The sequence below is a fragment of the Marmota marmota genome, unplaced genomic scaffold, assembly GCF_001458135.2.
Source record: "Marmota marmota marmota unplaced genomic scaffold, marMar, whole genome shotgun sequence".
NCBI classification, from domain to species: domain Eukaryota; kingdom Metazoa; phylum Chordata; class Mammalia; order Rodentia; family Sciuridae; genus Marmota; species Marmota marmota.
The window spans coordinates 18,218,460-18,242,464 of record NW_025999941.1 but is presented as its reverse complement, the minus strand read 5'-3'; the positions used below and the strand labels follow the sequence as shown (position 1 = coordinate 18,242,464).

The 24,005-nt window shown below is 42.6% G+C and overlaps 1 protein-coding gene across 15 annotated transcripts in view; it reads left to right on the top strand.

Annotated features, from left to right (window-relative positions):
• Magi1 (membrane associated guanylate kinase, WW and PDZ domain containing 1) overlaps positions 1 to 24,005 on the top strand; it is a 612,663-nt gene that overhangs the window by 472,246 nt on the left and 116,412 nt on the right. For all 15 annotated transcript variants that reach the window (XM_048801229.1, XM_048801228.1, XM_048801225.1 and 12 more), the window contains one exon: positions 13,498 to 13,617. In XM_048801229.1, the coding sequence (XP_048657186.1) occupies positions 13,498 to 13,617 (120 nt within the window). The remainder of the gene's footprint in view (positions 1 to 13,497; positions 13,618 to 24,005) is intronic.

Here is a 24,005-nt window from a genome sequence, read left to right as displayed (position 1 = left end):
TGGAATGCAAGAGTGAGAACCAGAAAGCACTGGGTGATTCGATGTTTAATTAATGGATGTGAAATAAGCACAAACAAAATCCATCAGGGTTTTTTTCTTTCTAAGAGTAGATTGGCCAGGCGCAGTGGTGCACACCTGTAATCCCTGTGGCTTGGGAGGCTGAAGCAGGAGGATCGAGAGTTCAAAGCCAGCCTCAGCATAAGCGAGGCCCTGAGCAACTCAGTGAGACCCTGTCTCTAAATAAAATACAAAATAGGGCTGGGGATGGGGCTCAGTGGTTGAGTGCCCCTGGGTTCAATCCCCAGCACCCCCCCAAAATAAATAATTAATTAAGAGTAGGTTGTTTGTGAGAGCAAAGGTATCATTATTTTTTAACAAATTGACTTTGAAATTCTTGTTTCTAAAAAAGATTCATTGATTTGATTATTGATCAGATTTTTTTTTCCCTCAGAACTCACATGAGGTCCAGTTTGCATAGATGAGGTGTAATTTGTGTTCTTGGGTTAGGCAGAGCACTCTCTGAAATAAGTCAGAGATATCTCTGAAATCAGACTTGTTTAAAAAGGGTCAATTTCTATTAAAATCCATAGAATAATTTATTGTTCATGTGTAGTAATTATTCCAAGTGACTTTCAATAGTAAAGGTTTCTGCTTGATCTTATTTGATATTTCAGATAATACTGTAATAAGAATATTTTGTTTAAAAGCTGGTGGGGCCAGGCATGGTGGTACACACCTGTAATCTCAGCAACTCAGGCGGCTGAAGCGTGAGAATCGAAAGTTTAAGGCCAGCCTCAGCAACTTAGCAGGGCCTTAAACAACTTAGTAAGATCCTGTCTAAAATAAAAAATAAAAAGGGCTGAGGATATAGCTGAGTAACAAAGCACCTCTGGGTTCCATCCACAGTAGCCCCCCCCCCCAAAAAAAGTGTGGGTGGAGCCTGGAATTTTAGTTAGTCATATGAGTGCTGATTTCTGTTCCTCAGTATGTATGTTTCCAAATATTTAGAAGCATTAGTAATTCATGGGGTGGGGTAGCAGGGATTGAACTCAGGGGCACTCAGCCACTGAGCCACATCCCAAGCCCTGTTTTGTATCGTTGAATTGCTCAGCACCTCTCTTTTGCTGAGGCTGGCTTTGAACTCGAGATCCTCCTGCCTCAGCCTCTGGAGCTACTGGGATTATAGGTGTGCACCACCAAGCCCAGCTAGTAATTCATTTTTCACAAGAAAATTTCATCTTTTAAAGCCACCTAACTTGGCTTAACAGTCTCAGATTTCTCTTTTTCTTTCTTACTTATTTGGTAGTGCTGGGGATTGAACTGAGGGCATTTTACATGCTACACAACTGCTCTACTACTGAGCTATGTTCCCAACCTTTAACAGTCAGGATGAAAAATAATAATTTATGTGACTCATCTATCTGGAAAGCGTGGTCTATACCATGAAATGAGCTCTAGTTATGGCAAGAGTGTAACTACATAGTGTGAGAATGTAATTGCTCATTGAAAAATGAACTGATTGAAATGAGCGCTGTAACAGTTAATCGCTATCATTTTGCATTCACTCCAAGTCCATTGGTTTTTGAATTGTAGTGGATGGTTGCAGAGATAATTAGGAAGTATTATATAAGGTAATGATAGCTCGCAGGGGGTCAAGACTATAATTCATTTTTTCCAGGAATCTGCAAATGCCCTCATTTATGGAGAAAGCATGAGTTACCAACAACAGCAGTCCCGCGACTGAATTCAGAGGCCTAGGAATCTGCCCTTAAGGAATGTTCAAGTTCAAGTTCATGTTTCTCAGTGTTTGCTCACAAGATGCTTGTTGAATGTTGGCACTTTGGGTGCCATGTGTAAAGCTATTTAAAGTCACACTGGGATGAAAAAGAGGGAAAACCCCATGTTGTAAAATGGAAAGGAGACTTGAGGTTTAATGCTATTCACTTGGTACCCCAATCTTCCACACTGTGCTCTGTCTGGGTAGAAATCTTACCGGTCCGACTATGTTTTCATTTTTGCTATAAAGGCCATAGGTTAGTACAGTAGGGCACCTTTTGTTTTTGCCTAGGCTTAAGTTTTTTTTTCTTTTTCTTTTTTTTGGTACTGGGGATTGAACTCTGGGGCACTCGACCACTGAGCCACATCCCCAGCCCTATTTTGTATTTAATGAGACAGGGTCTCCCTGAGTTGCTTAGGGCCTCACTAAATTGCTGAGGGTGGCTTTGAACTCAGATCCTCCTGCCTCAGCCTCCCAAGTCCAGCTTGTCCTAGGCTTAATTTGTACCCATCAATGTGCTGTATCTCACGATACATAACATTCCCTTTTGTTTACTTTTACATAGCCATGTCCATAATTGATGGGGAACAAAATAAATTTACACATTCATGAATATTTGACCGTACACCTAAGAAAAGTCAGAAACTATCATGCCTAAGTAAATTGAGAACCCAGGTATTTATTAATCAACATAAATACCTTTATTACTCCTATCCATCTTGAATTTCTCTTATATAATTGCTGAGTCTTGGTGCTAAACTTACATTGTTGTCTTGTGTGGGGCTAAATAGTATTGTTTCAATAAATAAGTGTTACATTCATTCAATGAGGGAGATGATCACATGAAGAATGATGTGGTTGACATGGAGTTAGGGGTATTTAAGTTTTCAAATGTGGACGTTTTGTCCCACTAAATAGGTCATTTTCTTAGTGAATCAATGCTAGGCTTGTGCTTATTGTCAGATGACCAACACTTGACTACAGGGATACTGTATGTAGACTGAGGACTTTGTCATTTCTTATCAAAAGATTCTGAAGAATTGTGATCAGGAGTTTGTATATATTCATGTGAAAGGCTTTGGAAAATGTCACTAAAGGTAGAATATTGTGTTAAGGTAGGAAAATATGTCCGGTTTGAAGAATTAAATTTGGCATTATGGGTAGAAAACCTGCATTTCGTGTTAAGCAGTATAAGAGCTGATCAGTAGCTTAACCACTCAGGTGCTTAACCACTGAGCCCCATCTCCAGCCCTTTTCATTATTTTATTTAGAGACAGGGTCTCACTGAGTTGCTTAGAACCTCCCTAAGTTGCTGAGGCTGGCTTTGAATTTTGGATCCTCCTGTCTCAGCCTGCCTAGCTGCTGGCATTTCTGGTATATACCATCATGCCTGGCTATTTTATTTGTTTTTCTTAAACCCATGCATTTCTGAGGATTGAACCAGGGTTGCTGGCCAGCCCTCTACCACTGAGCTTCCAGCCCTTAGCTCTGTTCACTTTTCCATAACAATTTCCCTTTAACAGCACAGAGGATGGGGTGCTGCTGCTATTGCTAGGGCTATTGTTTCCTGAAGGCACATTACCACCAGGCTCAGCATTTCACATCTCAAGTCTTTTAGAATCCTCCCTCCACCCTATGAGGCTTGCATTATTATTCACATTCTAGAGATGGGGGGGATCCAAGGCCAACTGTGTTGAACTTGTTAAGTACCAGGGCTGGGCTTTTAACTCACCAAGTCCACCTTTAGATGCTACACCGGTTTCTCTAGACGAGTGCACTTCTGCAACTCTCAATGGCTGCCAATTTCAGAAAAAAAGATATGACATAGTGATTTCTGATCTCACCCTTCCTCTGGGTTCCCATAATGGGAGGACTAATGGAATCAGTTGTTAAATTGTGTGAGTTTTACCATGTGTTATTTTTTTTTTTTTTATGGACATGGAGCAATGACTCTACTAAATTTTCCTGTCCATGAGAGCAGAGACTAGAATTTACATATTATATATTATATATAATTTACATATTATATATCTAAATAGTGTGCTGTCTACATAGATATAGATACATATATACACATATATTTATATATATACATACATACACACATATACATACATATATACATACATGTGGATATTATATATATATATGCATAATTACATATGTATGAGTATATACTATGGGTGTATATGTATGTATAACATATAATGTTATCTCTCCATATACATATATCTTAGATATACAGATCATACATTATTTTATATTTTTGTATATAATTATATAACATATAATGATATATATTTTATATACACACAAAAAAAATATATGGGGGAGAGAGGAGGGAATTTTCTTCAGTACTTTGGGTTGTACCCAAGAGCACACTACCACTGAGCTAGCTACATCCCAGCCCTTTTTATTTTTTATTTTGAGACAATGTCTCACTAAGTGGATAATATGATGACTTTGAGGGCTGGGGTTGTAGCTTAGTGGTAGAGCATTTGCCTAACATATATGAGGTACTGGGTTCAATTCCTAGCAGCACGTATAAATAAATACAAAATAAAGATCTTGACAACTAAAAAAAAAAATGACTTTGAACTTGCCACCTGCCTCTGCCTCCTGAGTAGCTGAGATTTTAGGCATGCGCCACTGTGCCTGGCTGTAGTGTAATATTTTTAACAGCTTTATTGGTATACAAACTTACATTCTTACCATAAAACTCATCCTTTTAAAGTGGGCAATTCATTGGTTTTTATTCATAGAACTATGCAACCATTATGACAACTTAATTATAGAATATTTTCATTACACCCAAAGGAAACCATATGCCCATTAGCACTCACTCCTGATTTTTTTTTTTTTTTTGTGGTCTGTTTTAAACTAAGAAAGAAGGCTTCCAAATATTGGCAATATGAAGCATTCAGCATTGGGGGTGCACAGTCACCTAATTTATTAAAACTTGAATTTCTTAGTTAATCACATCTCTTCCACAAAATGATCATTTTCTATCTCACACTTTTGAAAACTATCTGGTTGAGATGGTTGGCAATGAGTCCATTTTTTTTACAAACAATGGCTGTAATTAATTCAGAGAGAGTAAGAGTATCACCTGTCATAATGGAGACATTCTGTCTGGTCTAATCCTCAGTAACCGGAGACCACCTTTAGCGCTAGGACACGGCATTACTGATGAATTCCTCTCAGAAAGAAAATGTGGCAAGATAATCCTCAGACGCTGAGTTTTGATAAGCATGTTGCTGATGCTGAAGATAAGGATCCTTTTTTTTTTCCCAAATGCCTTTAATGCATTTTGGAATGAAGAATGGCAGTTTGAGAATTCTGCTTTGCTCTTTTTAGTGAAGGCAAGGTTTCCGTGGGTTTACACATGTCAAAGTTGTCTTTCCCTCGTAAAGCAGAGGAGGATGAACAGTCTGGTTCAAGTTCTTACTCGGGTTTCCTGTTGGATTCTGGTCCAGGTGCCCTGATTATGGGGCGGGGTGGACAGGCCATGGCTCCTGGGCATCCTGGGAGGTCTTTATCAGCTCCCTGTCTCCCACCCTCACCTCCACAACCCAGTCTGCCTCACCTTTCTTTGCGGAGGACAGTTATTGGCTCCTCCCTCTTCCAGCTTGACCCCAGCCTCGCCCCACCCCCACATTAGTCTCTCTTCTCAGTTTTTCACTGCTCTCTGCAATAAAAACCTGGATTCCTATCTGCCATTTACTAGCTGTGGCATTTTGGACAAGTCACATCCTCCCTATCCCCCCGACCTCATTTTCTTATCTGTGACATAATATTCCTTATTCTATGGGGTTGTTGCAAAGGTTCAATTAGATAATGCATGTAAAATATAAAGGTGGGCCTAGATTCAGTTCCTTTTTGTGTGTGTGAATAAAATTTTGGGGGATACTGGGGATTGAACTCAGGGACACTCTACCACTGAGCCACCTCCCCAATCCTAATCTGTATTTTATTTAGAGACAGGGTCTCACTGAACTGCTTAGTGCCTCGCTTTTCCTGAGGCTGGCTTGGAACTCACAATCCTCCTGCCTCAGTCTCCCGAGCTGCTGGGCCACTGCGTCTGATCTGAATGAAATTTTTAAAAGCTTTCAATTTGCTGAGGATCTGTGTCCTTGTACATAAATTGATATGGAGCTCCTCACCATCCTGCAGATCAGTCAGATCAGGGGGTACCCTTTCTGTTTCATGGATGAGGGCATTGAGGGCATGAAAAGGAATTGTCCAGTGTCAGCCACGTAGTTTAGTGGCACAGCTGGGCTAGGCTGCTTCTAACACCAACATCTTGCATTGGGGTTGAACTCGCTGAACCCTCTGCTCATTACTGGGAGCCTTTTGCTTGCCATAGGTAAATATATTCCTTCTTTTTTTTATCTCCATGTGATTCACCATGCTGTGGATCTCCTTACAAGACAACACGTCCATAATCATAACCCAGGGTAGCTGGTCTCAGGAAAAGGATGCATGGGCAATTCAAGTGAGTCTTTTCTTTTTTTTTAGTACCAGGGATTAAACTCAGGGGCACTCAACCACTGAGCCACATCCCCAGCCCTATTTTGTATTTTATTTAGAGACAGGGTCTCTCTGAGTAGCTTAGCGCCTCCCCATTGCTGAGGCTGCCTTTGAACCCACAATCCTCCTGCCTCAGCCTCCCAAGCCACTGAGATTACAGGCGTGTGCCACAATTATTTCCTTTTTCCGTGAATATATTTCAATTGTTTGGAAAGTATTTTGGTTGGAATAGAAATTGTTGATCAAATAGTGCTGCTGATCCTCAGATTGCTAGAGAAGTAGGCAACCATGTGAATTTGGGGGGACAAAACACTATTCTATGTTCCATCTCCATCAGCTAAAGAATGAATAATGTGAGGTTGTCCTGGATACCTGGTGGGTACCCTCAATACCTAACAAATGCCAGGATTGTGCCATGGGGATGTGACATAGGGATGCCCTGTTTAACATGGAGGCAATTGAAGTGACTAATTTTGGAAGTCTTGTTAGGTTGTAATAAGCGGGGCCCAGATTAATTTAACAGCCCGTGCTATCTTTGAGTAGGAACAGTTTAATCTGGGTGGATGACGAAGCCCCTATAAACAGTCTGGCCCTGAGAACATTTGGACAAGTCGCTGAGTGAAATCACAGCTTAGATGGCTGGTCCTGAAACCTGATGGTGTTGGGGACATTAACCAGGAGGAAATGGCTTATCGGTGTTTGAGTGCTAACATTTTATTTTGGGCGCCTCAGCTAGATAGATAAATTCAAGGGAATTTTCTAGAATCAGAAGAGATTGTGCATGAGCTCCCTGTCCTGTTTCCTTTCTTTGGCCACGGTTTGTGGAATCTGATGATAAGGAAGGTCACTTTCTGATATCCTCAGCAAGGGTCACTGAAGACAAGTATACTAAAAGTTTACGAACCATAAAATATTCATAAGCAGCAAATGGCCACTCCAGCTTGACTGAGTGAACTTTGGGGGAATTGCTGATTCCTACTGAGATGTTCAGTAGGACAGAGCTCAAGTTAATTAGGTAAGTCATGATCTGGTGGCGGAAAGGGTTGATAATGTTCGCTATTCTGTAGGAATCTTGTAGTTACTTTAACATGTAAAAAGGGTCCTGTCTAATGACAGAACAGCTTGAGGTTTAAAAGTAAAAGCAGACAGAAAAATATTCCTGCCTTCCCCTCCACTTATTTGTCTGTATTCCTATTCACAGCTGAAGGCAAGTGGTATTGGCCTTGATGTTGGTCTCCTATGAGATGGAATCCTTGGAACATATTGTCTGAGTGATTCAGCTGGAGCCTATAATTCTTTTGCATCTTTCTGTGAACACTGTTAATATTGAAGATATTTGGGTAGAACGCCCAAGAACCGGGTCTTAAAATTTATTTCTTAAATAATTATCGTATTCATTTTATAAAATGCCAGAACAACTCCATGTTCAGGGCATGATTCAGCATGTGGGAGGTGTGTAAGAAGGACATGATTGTTTCATCGCTTCCCATTTCAAAAACTACTCTCCTGAGGTTCCTGGGGTTAAAGGGCTGGTGTTATTCCACCCATTGAACAGGCAGAGTACGTAAGGTTTGGACTCTCTCTTAATTGAAATGCAATGATAGTGTGTATTTTTTGCTGCAACTTATTTTTATCACTTCAATGCATGTTATGACATTCCTTTTCTCAACTGTGTACAGGTCTAACCATTTTTTTTTATTAACCATTTACTCTTATGTAGCTTCTGAGGAAGATACACTGGGCATATTGCATTCAATCCATGCATTCATGAGGATTTTTTAAAAATTGTGACGTTTTTGTTTTTTTTTTTTTTTTGGACCAGGGATTGAGCCCAGGGCTGCTTAATCACTGAGCCACATCCCTGGCTCTTTCTGTGTCTTATTTTGAGACAGCGTATTGCTAAGTTGCTGAGTCTGGCTTTGAACTTGCGACCCTCCTGCCTCAGCCTCCTGAGTCACTGGGATGATAGGCATGTGCCAGTGCGCTCAGCATGAAGGGTGTTTTTGGTTGTTTGTTTTTTTTTTAAATTTTTTCCTTTATTTATTTATTTTTCTTGAGTAGAGCTGCTTTCATTTAGGTCTTATTTTATGTTGCTTTGTTTCTTACAAACCACACTGCCACAAATATCTAAGAATGTTTTTCCAAGAGGACACAGCCACTAGGAATCAAATTGAATTTTTTAGGACCAAACAGAAGGGGTTTGGCTAGATCATTTTTCAAAGCATGGAAGAGGTTTTAAAAGGGAGGTTTCCTTATAGCAGTTCAAGATGCCTTACAGTGTCTGTTTCTTGTTATTTGGAGCACTAGGAGTGCTTTGGGGCATTGTACTGAACACAGTGTAAAATAGGCAACCTAAATATTATCCTGCTTTAGAGCGAAACTGTCCAATCTGGTTGCCATTAGCCACATGTAGCAATTTAAATTCAAGGTAAATAACATTAAATAAAGTTTTAAAATCAGTTCCTCGTCTCGGTAGCCACTTTGCAGCAACCACATAGGAGCACAGGCTACCATGTTAGCACAGCCATGGGCCATTTCCCTAGTGGCCCAGCGCTCACTCTATTGACCAGAAGGGTCTAGAATGAGGATGACATCATGCTGTCTGCACCCAGACCAGGACTCTGCCCAACTGGTCACGTGACCCGGGGCAGGTTCCTTTCCCTCTCCAAGCCTCAGCCTCTGCATGAATAAGATGAATATAATATTCATCCTCCCCTCTGTTTTCTGGGGAAGATTTAGTGCAATAGTATTGATTAAGGGCTCGCCTGGGACCTAAGTAAACAAACATACTCCCTTTCTCTTTTCTTGCTTAAGAGGAGGAACCCTGTGAGGCCAAAGCCCCTGATATTGCTGGCCCCATCTCCAGCTAGACGGGAGCAGAAGGCAGTATTGTAGGCTACAGAAAAACCCTGGTTTGTCAGCCTGGTCCCTTTTTTTTTTTTTTTTTTTAATGTGTCATCCCTGGGAAACATGATAGAATTTGTTTTTACTTTTCTTCTGTCAGGAAGTAACCCCTTCTGGCTTTGTTAGAAGTGAGGTTTGTAATAATTGTACCCACCCCAGATGGCTCCTGAAAACCCTTTGAAATACCATCTGTCAGGCGTGTGTCCAGCAGGCCGCCTGTCATTCTGCTACAAGAAAGGAGGAGGCGGGGCCTGCCTGGTCCTTTCCCACCCAGCAGGGCTGAATGGAGCTGGTAAGGCTGGCCCAGGCCCAGCCTGCGGCTCAGAGTACCCTGGAGGAGACCTCCTGCCAGCACACAACTTGCACAGGTTTTGTGTGGGTAATAAGCCCTGCAGGGTTTGTGGAGGTTCACCCCCAGCCTCCTCCCTCCTCTGCCTCTCGGAGGCCATCAGAAGCATATTTATTTACAGGGGAAAGGGGTGTCCCTTTTAAGATGTAGCATTTTTGAAGTTCTTGGTTATTTCAGATCCTTTCAGGAAACAGAGACCCAGGGGTGACTATTGTCTTTAAAGGACATCTGACCAATTGGGTGTGAAAACTGGTTGAAGACAAATGGCCAGAGATAAGATGGCTACAGAGCAGGCAGGAAAACACTGGTCTGGTCTAGGAAGATGGACCCAACCCAACAATTGGTTGGGTTTCATTTTCTCCCCATCTTCTTGGAGTGGGTGGAATAAATGATTGGAATTTTGACACGGAGGCTGTTTGGGAGAGTGGCCATCTCGGAACAGATTTAAGACAGATCCCGCCACAGCATGTCACAGAATTTCTCTGCTTATGCTGCTCTGGAATTTCCAAGTAGGATGTAGACTGCTGGTGTTTTACAAGGAGCCGGCTGAACAGCTTTTGCACTTGGCTGCAGGAGCTGACACCCTACTGCTGCTGCTGCTGCTGCTATCTCCTTTGGGGATCCTCTTCCTGTTCCTAGCTTCAAAGAGTTAGGTCTATCCTGGCTTGCTGGCACACACCAGTGATCCCTGTGGCCCCGGAGGCTGAGGCAGGAGGATCGGGAGTTCAAAGCCAACCTCAGCAACTTAGTGAGGCCCTAAGCAACTCAGTGAGACCCTGTCTCTAAATAAAATATAAAATGGGCTGGGGCTGGGGCTCAGTGGTTAAGCACCCCTGGGTTCATCCCTGGAAACAATAAATAAATGAACAAATAAATAAAATGCATTCTGTTGTAGATATCTGATTGTGTCTCAGCACCTGCATTAGTCCACACCTGATTGTCTTCTCTGGGTCACTGGGACAGCCACCAAACTGGTCTCCCTGCTTCTCTTCTTACTCACCTCCTACCCTGCATGCTCTATGCAAAGTCAAAGATCTTTTAAAAAAAATAGGTATTGAATTAAGGCATCACCTTGCTCAAAACCCTCTGGTGACTTGCTGTCACCCTTAGAGTGAGATATGAATTCTTTGCTGTGGCCTGATTCATCTGGCTTTCACTTCCAGCCTCTTCCATCTCACTGCTACGAGTGCACCAGTTTTTTGGTTTTTTTTGTTGTTGTTGTTGTTGTTGTTGTTCTTTTGAGATATACATGACAGAAGAAGTTTTTTGGATTTTTGTTTGTTTGTTTGTTTTTACTAAGGATTGAACTCAGTGGAACTTTAAGCACTGAGCCCCATCCCCAACCCTATTTTGTATTTTATTTAGAGACAGGGTCTCACTGAGTTGCTTAGGGCCTCACTAAGTGACAGAGGCTGGCTTTGAACTCACAATCCTCCTGCCTCAGCCTCTGAGCTGCTGGGATGACAGGCCTTCGCGACCGTGCCCATCAGTAGAGTGTATTCTGACGTGTTGTGCATACATAGAGTATGACTTATTCTAATCAGGATCCCATTCTTGGGGTTGTCCATGACGTGGAGTCTCACTGGCAGATGTACCTGTCCCTGTGTCGTTCCCCAACGTGACTCAGCTGTTTCCACATCAAAGCCTTTCGCAGACCCTCAGCCTGGGGGGCTTTCCTTGCAGGAGACAGGCCTTTCCTGCTCACCTATCTCAACTTGCTTCCTGGACCCTCACTTCCCCACCCCCACAAGGCACTCCAGCCCAAATGCCCACGTGGCTCTGAGGTCCCTTCTGACGTAGAAAGCAGAAGCATTAGTGCCTCCTGAAATTGTGTGCTGTCTGTCTGTCTTCCCATACCTATTTATTTTTCTCTCAAATTCAGATATAAGTTTCAGTAAGGTAGGGACTTCGTCTTGTTGACCATTGTTTACCCAGTGCCTCAATTAGTGCTTGGCATTCATGGGGGGGGTCCTCAGCAAATATTTATTAAATGATTGAAACGTGATGATGGCTATCCACACATCTACATACAGACACGTGGACAACATCAGGTTGTGACAGTGGGATTTTTAAGCTTAAGAGTCGATGAACTCCCTTCATTCCAACAGTAACATAAAGTAAAACTCTCTACTAACAATGATTGAACTCAGCTCTCTCAAAGGATTATTTCACTTAGTACCTGTGGTGCCACTATTGTTAGCCCCGTTTCTCAGCAGAGGATGCCGGGAGGAACAGAAGCTCAGGATCTTGTCCAAAACCGTCACCTGGGGAGCCAGACCGTGAACCTGCCCTTCCCACCCAGACCCCCAGGTCTGTTGAAGTCTAGGATACCCTCTTTATGTACCCAGCACCTGCTGTGCGTCTGACACCTGAGATGGAATTTTAAAAGCCATGAATGACCTCTCATCCACCAGGGTGCCAAGGATGGAAATAAGTTAGGACGGAGTATCGGAGTAGACTTCTGCACACTTCCCAAGCAAGCCTCGTACCAGAAAGCCCCCATGTGCTTAATGTGAGAAGCCACCATTGGAAATAGGACCATTCTCTGAATAACTCACAGCTATTTAAGACACTCCGATTTCAGATGTTTTCAAATTGGGTACATTGGTGGGGTGGAGTACCAGGGATTGAACCCAGGGGTGCTTACCCACTGAGCCTCATCCCCAGCCCATTTTAATATATATATTTTTTTAGAAGCAGAGTCTTGCTGAGTCGCTTAGGGCCTCGCTAAGTTGCTGAGGCTGGCTTTGAACTCATGATCCTCCTTCCTCAACCTCCTGAGCCACAGGATTTTCACAGGGGTGCACCCCTGCACCTGGCGTGATAATTCTTGAGGTTTTTTACTTCTGGGAATTAGGGATATACAAGGTAGATGTGTGGACGTGGTCATTATGTAGGCAGGAGGTCAAAGATGGATGGTCCCAGGAACATTAGAGCCCTGGGATACATATAGTTAGTTATTTAAACACTTTAAAGGGAAAGAGAGAGAATCCTAGGAATAAGGGGAAATCCCTACTTATTTTCATAGGAAAAACCTATAATCCCCACCATGGATGATGATGTCTTGCAAAAGTGAGTTGCGCTGATTTTCTCCTAATTTAAGAGGTAGGAGAAGAAGTCACTTTTTTTTTTTTCTGTTTGACAGTATTTGACGCCGACTCCTAGTAGACACTGCATGCATGCTTCTTCGTTTATTTTTGTTCTCCTTGGGGGATGTGTCAACCCCCTCTGCTCCTTGCCCCCCACACTTTGGGTCAAGGCTGGATCCACAGCCCAGCCCTTGTACTAGGTGACTCAAGTACTTCCAGGGTTCTCTATCATTTCCTAAATGGTTGCTTTTTTTTTTTTTAGCCGTTGAGAGTGTGGCCAGAATAATTCAGGGAGAGAATTGTTCTCCCACATGCAAAAGTCCCCTTTCTCTAGCCAGACTCATGGGTGGCCTCTTTTCACCCAACGTATTAATTACATGAGGAGCAGCAGCATTTTAATCCCTGGGAGTTGTCCAACCGCAGATCTTGTGCAATCGCATTTCTCTGGTGATGTGTTTATGCAGTGGGTGTCATTTTCTTCAAAGGGCTTATTACACTGGAACTTGCCGGATGTATTGAGGAGCACAGGGGTTTTGAGGCGCGTGATAAAAATATAAACCCCCGAGGAGCCAAGCTTAAGAGTGGATAATTTTTAGTATTTGCTGGAGTCCTAAGAGCTGCCGATGGTGGCTGCCGTCTGTGCAACCCACACAGATCACCTCCTCCATTCAGTGCATCCTACAAAATGGTAAAGTGAGGATGCTCTTTTTGAAGCCTTGACCTGGTCGATGTCTGGACAGAGAAGTCAGCCAAGTTCTAGGTGCTCTGGCTGCCTGAACAGGTTGGCTCGATTGCACCTGGATGTGGAACTTCCTGTTCTGGTTGACTGATGTCTTTTCTGTCTGCAGGCACCACCCGATCTCCCCGGGAAGGAGAAGTGCCTGGCGTGGATTACAGCTTCCTGACTGTGAAGGAGTTCTTGGATCTCGAGCAGAGCGGGACTCTTCTGGAAGTTGGCACCTATGAAGGTGAGATGCTCTGTGGTTGCAGGAGAACCTGTCTCTCCTGGGCACCCTGAGGTGCCAGGGGCTTTGTCCCAAGTCATCCAGGCAAAAATTGTTTTATAGACAGAGGAGTTGTAAACAAATAATAAGTGATTTCGATTCACCCTAATATCATTAATACAAATAGTGTGCTTTTTCTCTAAGTTTTCTCTTTTAGTTAGTCGATTAAGCTTGTGTGTTCTGTGTTTTAATAAGGGCATGGCATGGTATTCTAAAGAACAGGAGGAAGAAACAGAGATTCACAATATGTAACCTGATAGATGGTGTTTTAGTCTTGAAGGAATGAAATACCATGTTTACCATGAATTAGTTTTGATTTTTTTTTTTTTTTTTTTTTTGGTACCAGGGATTGAACCCAGGGTTGCTCAACCACTGAGCCACATCCCAGCTCTGTTCTGTATTTTATTTAGAGACAGGGTCTCACTGAGTTGCTAAGTCTCACTAAGTTGCTGAGGCTGGCTTTGAACTCGTGATCCTCCTGCCTCAGTCTCCCAATCTGCTGGGATTATAGGCGTCTGCCACCGTGCCCAAGTGGTTTTAGTGTTTTAAAATAGAATATACATTCACATAGTTCAAAAAGCAAAGTATTTTAAAAATATTTAGTAAGGAATCTCCTTCAAAGGCCTATCTTTCAACTGTCTAATCTCCAACTCAGTGTTACCAACAGTGTTACTAATAACAGTAGTTTCTGAAGCTTCTTACTATTAATTGAAACATGTATCTGCATGTGTGTATATACACTTGTGTGTGTTTGTGTTTTGGGAGGGAGTTCCAAGGATTGAAACCAGGGGCTCTTAATCACTGAGCCCCATCCCCAGCCCTTTTTTGTATTTTATTTAGAGACAGGGTCTCCCTGAGTTGTATGTACCATGCTAAGTTGCTGAGGCTGGCTTTGAACCCATGTTCCTCCTGCCTCAGCCTCCCGAGCTGCTGGGATTACAGGCATGCACCACTGTGCCTGGCTCTGTGTGTGTTCTTATTTCTCCCATTTTGTGCAGAAGGCAGTTGACAAGACCTGCTGTTCAGAACCTTGCTCTTTTGGTTTAGCGCCGTGTCCTGGTAGATGTTTGCAATTCAGCAGTAGGGCACTTCTTGTTATCTTCTTTTTTAAATGGCTGATTTCTTTGTAAGGGCACATCATAGTTTATTTAACTAGCTTCCTCTGGATAACCTTCCGAGGCATGTCTCATTTGCAGTCTTTGTACTGTTGTACTTCCTAACGTGGACAGCTATCATTCCACATGCCAAACCCTATAGGACGAGGGTCTACGGCGGGAGGAAGTGCTAGGGCGGAGCCAACTGTTAGGGAAAAGTTACATTTTCCTTCTCTTTTATTTATTTATTTGGGTTGGATTATGATTTATTTAACTGGATCTTCATAAATGGATACTTTTATAAGTTGATTCTTTTTTTAAAAATAATTTTAATTTACACATAGTAATTGTGGTTGTTTATGGGGCACAGTGTGACATTTTGAAATGTGTCTACAATGTGTAATGGTCAGATCAGGGCAGCTGGCATTTCCGTCACCTCCATTAATCCTCAGTTTATCATTACTTTGCATTGGGAATATTAAAAACCCTCTTTCCTAGTATATTGAAATTTAGAAGTAATTCCTGTCAGCCACACATACCCTTTATAGAATTGAACACATTGAAGTTATTCCTGTTATCCAACTGCAGCCCTGTGGAAATAAACCACCCCGTCCATGGGCCCCTCCTCAACACCCTTCTCACCATCTAGGTAATGTAGCCTTTCTATCCATTTCCTTGAGATTATCATTTTTAGCATCCACAGACAGGTGGGAACATGAAGTAGTTGTCTTTCTGGGCCTGACTTATTTTACTTAATGTCCTCTCTGTTCATCCATATTGCCACCAATGACAGGATTTTATTCTTTTTTATGGCTGAATAATATTCAGTTGTGTAGATGTATAGATACACCTCATTTCCTTTATCTATTCCTCTGTCCGTGGACATACAGGTGGATTCCACATCCTGGCTATTGTAAATAGCAACAAATGTGAGAATGAAGATATATCTTCAACATAGTGATTTGTTTTCCTTTCGATATAGATTCCATGGTGGAATTGCTGAATTATATGGTAGTTCTATCTCTAGTTTTTTAAGGGAACCTCTATACTGCTTTTTTAAAATTATTTTTATAATGGGCCAATTTACATTCAATATACAAGAATCCTCCTTTCTCTTCATCTTTGCTAGTATTTGTTTTAGTCTTTTTTTTTTTTAATAGCTGCCATTCTAACAAGAGTGAGGCGATATTGTGGTTTTGACTTGCATTTCTGATGATTACTGATGCTAAGAATTCTTTTTTTCTAGCCAGGAGTTGTGGTGGCACATGCCTGTAATCACACCGGCTCTGGAGGTTAGGCAGGAGGATCACGAGTTCAAAACCCGCCTCAGTAATTTAGCAAGGCCCTAAGCAACTCAGTGAGACCCTGTCTCTAAATAAAATATGAAAAAGGGCTGGGGATGGGGCTCAGTGGTTAAGCACCCCTGGGTTCAGTCCCTGATACCTGCCACCCCAAAAAAAGGAATTATTTTTTTTCTTGTTGGTTCTTTGCATATCTTCAAAATGGTACATTTTCTGAAAACAATACCTAGCCTGATTTTTTTGGAGTGTTATTTTTTAATGACAGAAGTACGATGCCTTTAACTAGATCATGACTTACTAGATCTAGCTTCTAACTAGAATTATTAATTCTGTCGTAGTTATATGTCTCTCTTTATAGAGAACTCTTAAAATTTAGATTTATCAGATAATCATAAGGGCGTTTAAAATTATACTTAAAAACAAAGGGTAAATAGAAAGCCAAATTATTATTTTATTGGAAACATTATAGCTTTGATGTGCTAAAAGCCTCTATTATAGGTGGTAACTGAAAATCCAGTAATGATCATGCATCTTAGGGACGCAGTTTCTGCCTGATATTTTTTGGAGGGAAAAGGAGGATTCCTTTGTAACTGTTGCTCATTTCTAGTTGTAGATATACTTTGAATGGTGTTTAGGTGTAAATCAAAATGCTAATTATCAACCTGGGAATATTATATTGCTCATTATCCACTTGCTTACTTCCCTAGAAGGGCATGTGATTATGTAGCTGGTAGCCTGGGTGGAGATCTGCAAATGATTAAGGCCCATGTGTCCTGTGAGGACACGGGGGTAGCTAAGGGGACATACAGGGAGCTATTTGTCCATGGGAAACTAGTTAAAAATTCGGTGACCACAGGACAGCAGGTGTGAATCCTCTTTGGTTAGCACAGTGAATCATCCTTATCTGCAATCATTGATTATGCCATTGTGAGAAGCCCCAGTCCCAGATATGCAAAGTGGTCATTTGCATTTTTGGAGAGGACAACGGAAGTGTATGGGTGGGAAAGGGGGAGGGCTTGAGATGTGGACAACAGTTTCATTTGGCAAAAGAATAGACTCCCTTTATTCAGAAGTTCCTGTGACATTGTATATTGGTGGAGTAGGTTCTTTTTCTCATGGAGTGTCACCCTTGCGACAGGGAATTGTCATCACTGAAGTTTTGCATGGAGTCTGAGGCCAGTTTTATTAAATCACTTTTGCAGGGTTGTACAGCAGACCAGCACACCAGATCAGGAACCATGCTGAGTTCAACTTGTCTCTCACATCCTACACTTTTTCCTGGAAAATCCCAAGAAGAATAGTCTGAGTTTAACAAAAAACCCATTAGTACTTCCGCCTGACTTCCTGGTGGGTAGCCATGGGGAAGTAAATAGTTTTTTCAGAAAATCTCTGATGGACTTAAATAAAAGACCGCATTTCTGTGAATGCTGGTTGGTGATTCTGGAGTTGAAATTGAACCTCAGATTAATCCATCCCACTTTTGACCATTTGAATATACTGGGTTCTCTGACCTTTTTACCATAGAAGATGGCTCATAATTTCTTGGAACACACTAATATCTGTTATATTGACTCTATTTAAAAATCTTATTATAGAGACAGTTCTCGCAGAGTTACTTAGGGCCTCTCTAAGTTGCTGAGGCCAGCTTTGAACTTCTGCTCCTCCTGCCTCAGTATCCCCTGAGACTCTGGGATTACAGGTGTGCACCACCACCCCCCAACTGTTATATTGACTTTTTTAAAAAAATGTTTTTATTAGTTGTTGACGGACCTTTATTTTATTTATTTATATGTGGTGCTGAGATTCAAACCCAGTGCCTCACACATGCTAGGCAAGTGCTCTACCACTGAACCCCAACCCCAACCCTGTGTTGACTCTTAATAGTGGACAGCAAAGTGGAAGTTTGTGTGAAACTCTAGTGACCGTCCCAGGCATAGTTTTGGAGAAATCTTCTCAGAGCTGCTTCTGTCTTGGCCTCCCCTGGACCAGTCCCTGGACAGCAGCTAACGTGGCAGGCTCCATGGTCTCACTACCTGAATTTGATCGTCAGGGTCAGCACCTTTGCCTTTGAGCTGTGTGCCCTCCAGCAAGCCGCTTAAAACTCCCTGTCTCCTTTTTCCTTCCAGTGAAATAAGGACAATCATCCTGCTCTCTCACAGGTAGGACTAAATGAGACAGTAATTGGAAAGGGCTTATCCGAGTGTCTGACACACATAAGCTCTCAATCAGCATTAGCCCTGATATTTACACACACTCGACTGCTCTGAAATTCCTACTGCAGCCGATTCCCGCCCCCTGTTCCAGTCGGTCAACCCGCGGATTTGCCAGTAAAACATCTTTATTGACTTCCCAGATACCAACCATCTTTTTTACTGGCTTGATTTTTTTTTTTCTTTCAGTCTCTACAAATGCCACAGAGGAAAAGTCTGATACCATGACACTCTTTCAAGCAAGACACTTTGACATTTTTAAGTAATAAGAGTTCTTGGTAGCTGTGGTTCTGATAAGTGTTACTGACTTAGTCCCTGATGCTATTGGGAGATGGTCGAACCCCTGAGAGATGGGACCTGGTTAGAAGTCTTTCAGTCCTATGGGGGTTGGACAAAATGAATGCTCATTAAATACCTATTCAAATGAATTGCACATGTATGAATTGCACTTGCATGGGATATCAGGACCTGGGCTCCTCCTCTCTCTTTTCTCTGCTTCCCAGCCACATGAGGGCAAGGAATGGCTCTATTATGTGCTCCCCACCATGATATGTGGCCATACCACAGGACCAAAGCAAAAAGGTCAGCAGGTCATGGACTAGAACCTCTGAGACTATGAGCCAAATATATTTCTTCTATTTAAGTGGATTTCCTCAGTGATTTTGTTATAGTAACAGAGAGCTGACTAGCACAATGATGGAACAATTCCTGCAATAAAGAACTTAAAAATACACAAATTCAAGTTGCTTGCTCTCCGACTTGTAGGTAACCATTGTTAAAGTATCTAGTGCAAGCGTTCGAAAACTTACTCTAAATGGCATAGCCATATGGGTTCTTGTTTATTTTACTCTTTTCTTGCCCTTTGCACTTAACATACTTGGGAGATCTTTCCACTGTACCTCATACAGTTCCACCTTATTCTTTACAAGTACTTCACCGTGTCCTGTATATAAATATACGTAATTTATTTAACTAATCCTCTGAAAATATTTAGGATGTCCCTCAACCCATGAGTCCCCTCCTTTTTGTGTGTGATATTGTTAAAAACAAAGGTGCAGCGAGCATCCTTGTAGAAATATCTACATATACTATTATGAATAGAACTATAGGGTTTGTTTCTGGGAGTGCTCTTTGTTTGTTTTGACACTATGTTGTCCAGGTTGGCTTTGCTATGTTCTCTGAATTGTTCTCAAACCCCTAAGCTCATGCAAATCCTCCTGCCATGACAGTGCAGTTGGAAAGCCCTTTCATGCATGTGCAATTCATTTTGATGAGTATTTATTGAGCATTTATTTTGTCCTGAGGCCAGGGATATAATGTACAGAGCAGAAGACCAAAGTAGCTCTGCATTGGAGGGTGTTTATGCTTTTCATTTATTTAGTTTTGCTAAGGTTTGTGAAGCGCATATGATATGCTGGGTTCTTTTCAGAGTACATCATGTGTTTGAGCTGGGCGTTATGTGTGCCTGTAATGGGAAGGCTGAGGTGGGAGGATCAGTCGAGCCTATAGGTTTGAGAGTAGCCTGGGCAACATAGAGAGATCCTGTCTCTGAGGGAAAAAGTATATTAGATGTATCAACTCATTTAACATTTCAAAAACAAGTCTGTGAAGAGGGTCTTGTTTATACTCATTTTACAGAGGAGCAGGATAAGTCCTAGGGATGCTAGTATTTTTGCTAAGTTAGTATGGTAAACCCAAGGTAGACCTGGAAACCCAGAAGCTCGGGAGGCTGAGGCAGGAGGATGGCAAGTTCAAAGCCAGCCTCAGCAACTTGCTGGGACTCTAAGCAAGGTAGAAAGACCCTGTCCCTAAATACAATGCAAACTAGGGCTGGGATGTGGCTCCGTGGTTGAGTGCCCCTGAGTTCAATCCCTGGTATTCCTAAAAAATAAACAAATGAAATAAATAAATGTAAACAATTTTAAGAAAAGTGAAGAGCCCCTCTGATGGGAGGAGCCAGCGCTCCTGGAGTGTCAAGCGAGCTTCTCAGAGATGACCTTTAAGTAGTCAGTGTACACCACAAGACCTGAATCCAGAGAGTGAGCTTGATCGATGAACCCAGAGAAGGTTCTGGAAAGGGTATGGAGGCACCCATGTCCTGCTTCCTTCCGAGCAGAGCTGTGTAGTGAGAGGTCTGTTCAGTGTTCTCTAGCCCCATGGGCCTCCTGGGACTGAGTCGCTGACTTTTAAAATAAATTCAATATAAGCTCGTTTAAATTTAAGTGACCACACTTTGCTGGTGGCAGCTGAAGTTGCTGAGACTGGCCTCAAGTTGGCATCCTCCTGAGTGCTGGGGTTACAGGCGTGTACCACCTGCTGAGCCAAGCCCTTTTGCAAAAGCATGATTTTGAATTCTCCCAGAGCACCTTATCACAGAGGAGCAGTGATCTTAGGTGGAACCCTTTTGTGACCTGCAATACAATAAAGGGACAACCGATAAATCCCTAAAGCTTGATAATCTTCAGATTTTCTTTCAGGCCCAATATTTGCCTGAGTTTTAGATTGGCAGGGCGGTCGGATCCGAGAGCTGGAAATGCAATAGAGCTCTTTTCTTCAAATGACCAAGCTGAGGTCCAGAAAGACTGGCTAAGGACTAAAGGGAATGGAGGACAAAGCCTGGTCTCTTACCTTTGCCCAGGTCCTGTCACAGGCAAGGCTGGTGATTTCCTTGTAGCCCCCAAATGGATACTCCTTTTGTAGCCTTCATGACTAGTTTGTGTAATGATTGGCATATTCATTAAAGGGAAGATGTGAGGCAGAAGCAGATGTGGTCACTGTTGCTATGGCTCTCACTGTCCAATGGACAAGACACACGATTCAATCATCAAACAAATATGCAGTTGGAAGAATGTTAAGATCTTATGGGGGAGGGGGGTAACCAGGTATTGAACCCAGGGGCACTTGACCACTGAGCCCCATCCCCAGCCCTATTTTGTGTTTTATTTAGAGACAGGGTCTCACTGAGTTGCTTGAGGCTGGCTTTGAACTCAAGATCCTCCTGCCTCAGCCTCCGGAGCTGCAGGGATTACAGGCCTGCACCACCGCACCCAGCCTGTGTTAAGACCTTTAAAGGAGACCCTTATATGGGCACATTCAATATCTGTGGAATTAGAAGCATCCCTTGGGGGAAATAGCAATTGGGAAGAGAACAGCTGGATGAGCTGCAGGTTGCCATGTGCAGCAAATAAAACTATAAACAGACCCCCCCCCCACCCAGTGCATGTTGTCCAGCTACCCTCGTTGCAATTCACTTTGGTCGGTGCTGATGCTGAAGGCCTGACTGAGTCTGGAGGTATTTATGTCATTAAACAGCAGGATTGGTGTTGGTTATCATGAGGAGGAGGTAGAAGACGCAGGTGTTGGAGATTTCTCCCAAGATAACTTTGAATCTCAGTCTTCTGTAACTGGGTCGACAGTGGATCCATTTATGAAGAGAAGAAGCACTGTGCCCCGGTTAGGCTTGGGGAGACAGCAGGAGCTCCATCATGGAACCTGCTGCCTATACACCTCACGGAATGGAGAACCTTCCATCTCTATAAGGAACCGACCATCATCCTTCACAAAGCATAGAAGTGCTGCTGCCTTTTTATTTTTTTCCATTTTCTTAATTTGCTCTTCTTAGTTATACATGATAGCAGAATGCATTTCAATTCATTGCACATACACAGCACATCATTTCAGTTCCCTAGGTGTATATGATAGAGAGTCACCCCACATGTGCACTCATACACATACCTAGGGTAATGATGTCCGACTCATTCCACCATCTTTCCTGCCCCATGCCCTCTCCCTCAATCCAAAGTTCCTCCATTCTCCCTATGCCACCCCCCTTCATTAATATCACACTAAAGGAAGTAAGCCAATCCCCCAAAACCAAAACTGAGTATTTTCCCTGGTTAGCAGGTGCTGATCCATAAAAGTTCTGAGTTTATCACTGAGCTCTGCTTGGCACTTTGAACCACCTCCTCATTCTGTCACTGGGCAGAAACAAGGCAAGGCAGACAAGATTAGAATAAATGGCTTGGCCTGCCAAGTGCAATGGCTCCAAAGTGAGACCCTGTCTCTAAATAAAATACAAAAATAAGGCTGGGGATGGGGCTCAGTGGTCAAGTGCCCCTGAGTTCAATCCTGGTAACCCCCCCAAATAAATAATAATAAATGCCTTTCGTAATTTTGCCCTGAACTAATTTATCCGATATGATGCTTGAAATAAATCAACTGACCCATCTTATTTTTCTTTCTTTTTACTTTTTTCTGTTTGACATTTTCACTTGGCAAGACAAGTCACTGCCTCATCTAGCCCTTGGCACTTCTCTCGGAGAGAGTTTACAAGGGACTGCCTCTTTAGTGGGGGTGGACTCAAACATGCCTGTTTTACAAATGCCTCCGGGTAGAAGGGGCTGATTATATACTCGGAGCGTTGGTTTTCCCTTAGCCGTAGCAGTGTAGCGCAGTGCAGCACCAGGGTGACATTTCAAATTGGAGTTATGGGTTGCATATTTCTGCATGCTAATTAGGAAGGGGGATGTCAGCATTCAATAATGTTATTGTTTTGCTTCCTAGAAGGTCTGTAGAAAAGCAGCTGCCAACGGGATACTTTTGGGGGACCCAAAGATAAAGCAGGGGTGAAGAGAGTTCTTGTTTGTCATTGAGGAAAATGAGACCATCTGGAGTCCTGGTCTTTGGCAGGCCCTGGGAGCCGTCTGTTGCGATAAGCTCTGTTGGCAAACTCTGCCGTGGAATGTTCCCTGTTGATAATGAAAGTAACCAAATGAAATCTGTGCTGTCATTGGCTGTTCCTGTGCATATAAAGACAGGGAGGCTGGAGCCAGAGAAGTTTCACTGAATTCTCCTGCCCGGAGATGCCCCGGGATTTCTGGACATAGACACTGGAGGCAGACACAGCTCTTTTTTTTTCCTTTAATTTTTTTTTTTTTTTTAGTTGTCAGTGAACTTTATTTATTTATATCTGGTGCTGAGAATCGAACCCAGTGCCTCCCACGGACTAGGCAAGTGCTCTACCACTGAGCCACCACGCCAGCCCCATCTCTGTGTTAATGTCAGGCATCGTTTATAAATTGTGTGAATCTCAGATTCTTCTTCAGAAAATAGGAATATTGATGTCTTTTTCTCTAAGATGGTTATAAATGTTAACTCATGTTCTCCTGCCTGGTCTCCTATTTAAAGACACTGGCAAAGATAGACACATAATTACAGGCCTTGGGTTTATTATCCTTGTGTGTGTGCAGGTTGTATTTCCGTAGGGTGGGGCAGGTAGGGAAAGAAAGTGTAAAGAGAAGGTGAGAGAATTTTATGAATGATAGCATCGCATGTTGAGCAAGCAGGTAGTAAATCAACAGGACGCAGATGGCAGTCATTCAGATGTAATTGACGGACTGGAAAAAACTGTTCTGAGTAATGTTGTTAAGAACTGGATCCACAGTAGAGGTATTTACAAAGACCCCAGGCTAGAATCCATGCACGATCTCTAATTGTTCTCTAAAGAATTGCTGAGTGACCTTGTGTGCCTGGTACTGTGTTGGAGGGGCACACAACCAGGTGTGGCCCCTGCCTTGGTGGATCGGGTCATCTAGGGGTGAAGACAGATACTGATTAACTACTCTGATAAATACAGCAAAGGGCATTGAGAAGAAGAAGCGTTCGTGTTTCCCTGTTAACATGTGAGAACTAATAAGGACAGCTTTGGTCTAGACTATGGGGTCTGAGATGCTGTCCCTGAGGATGAG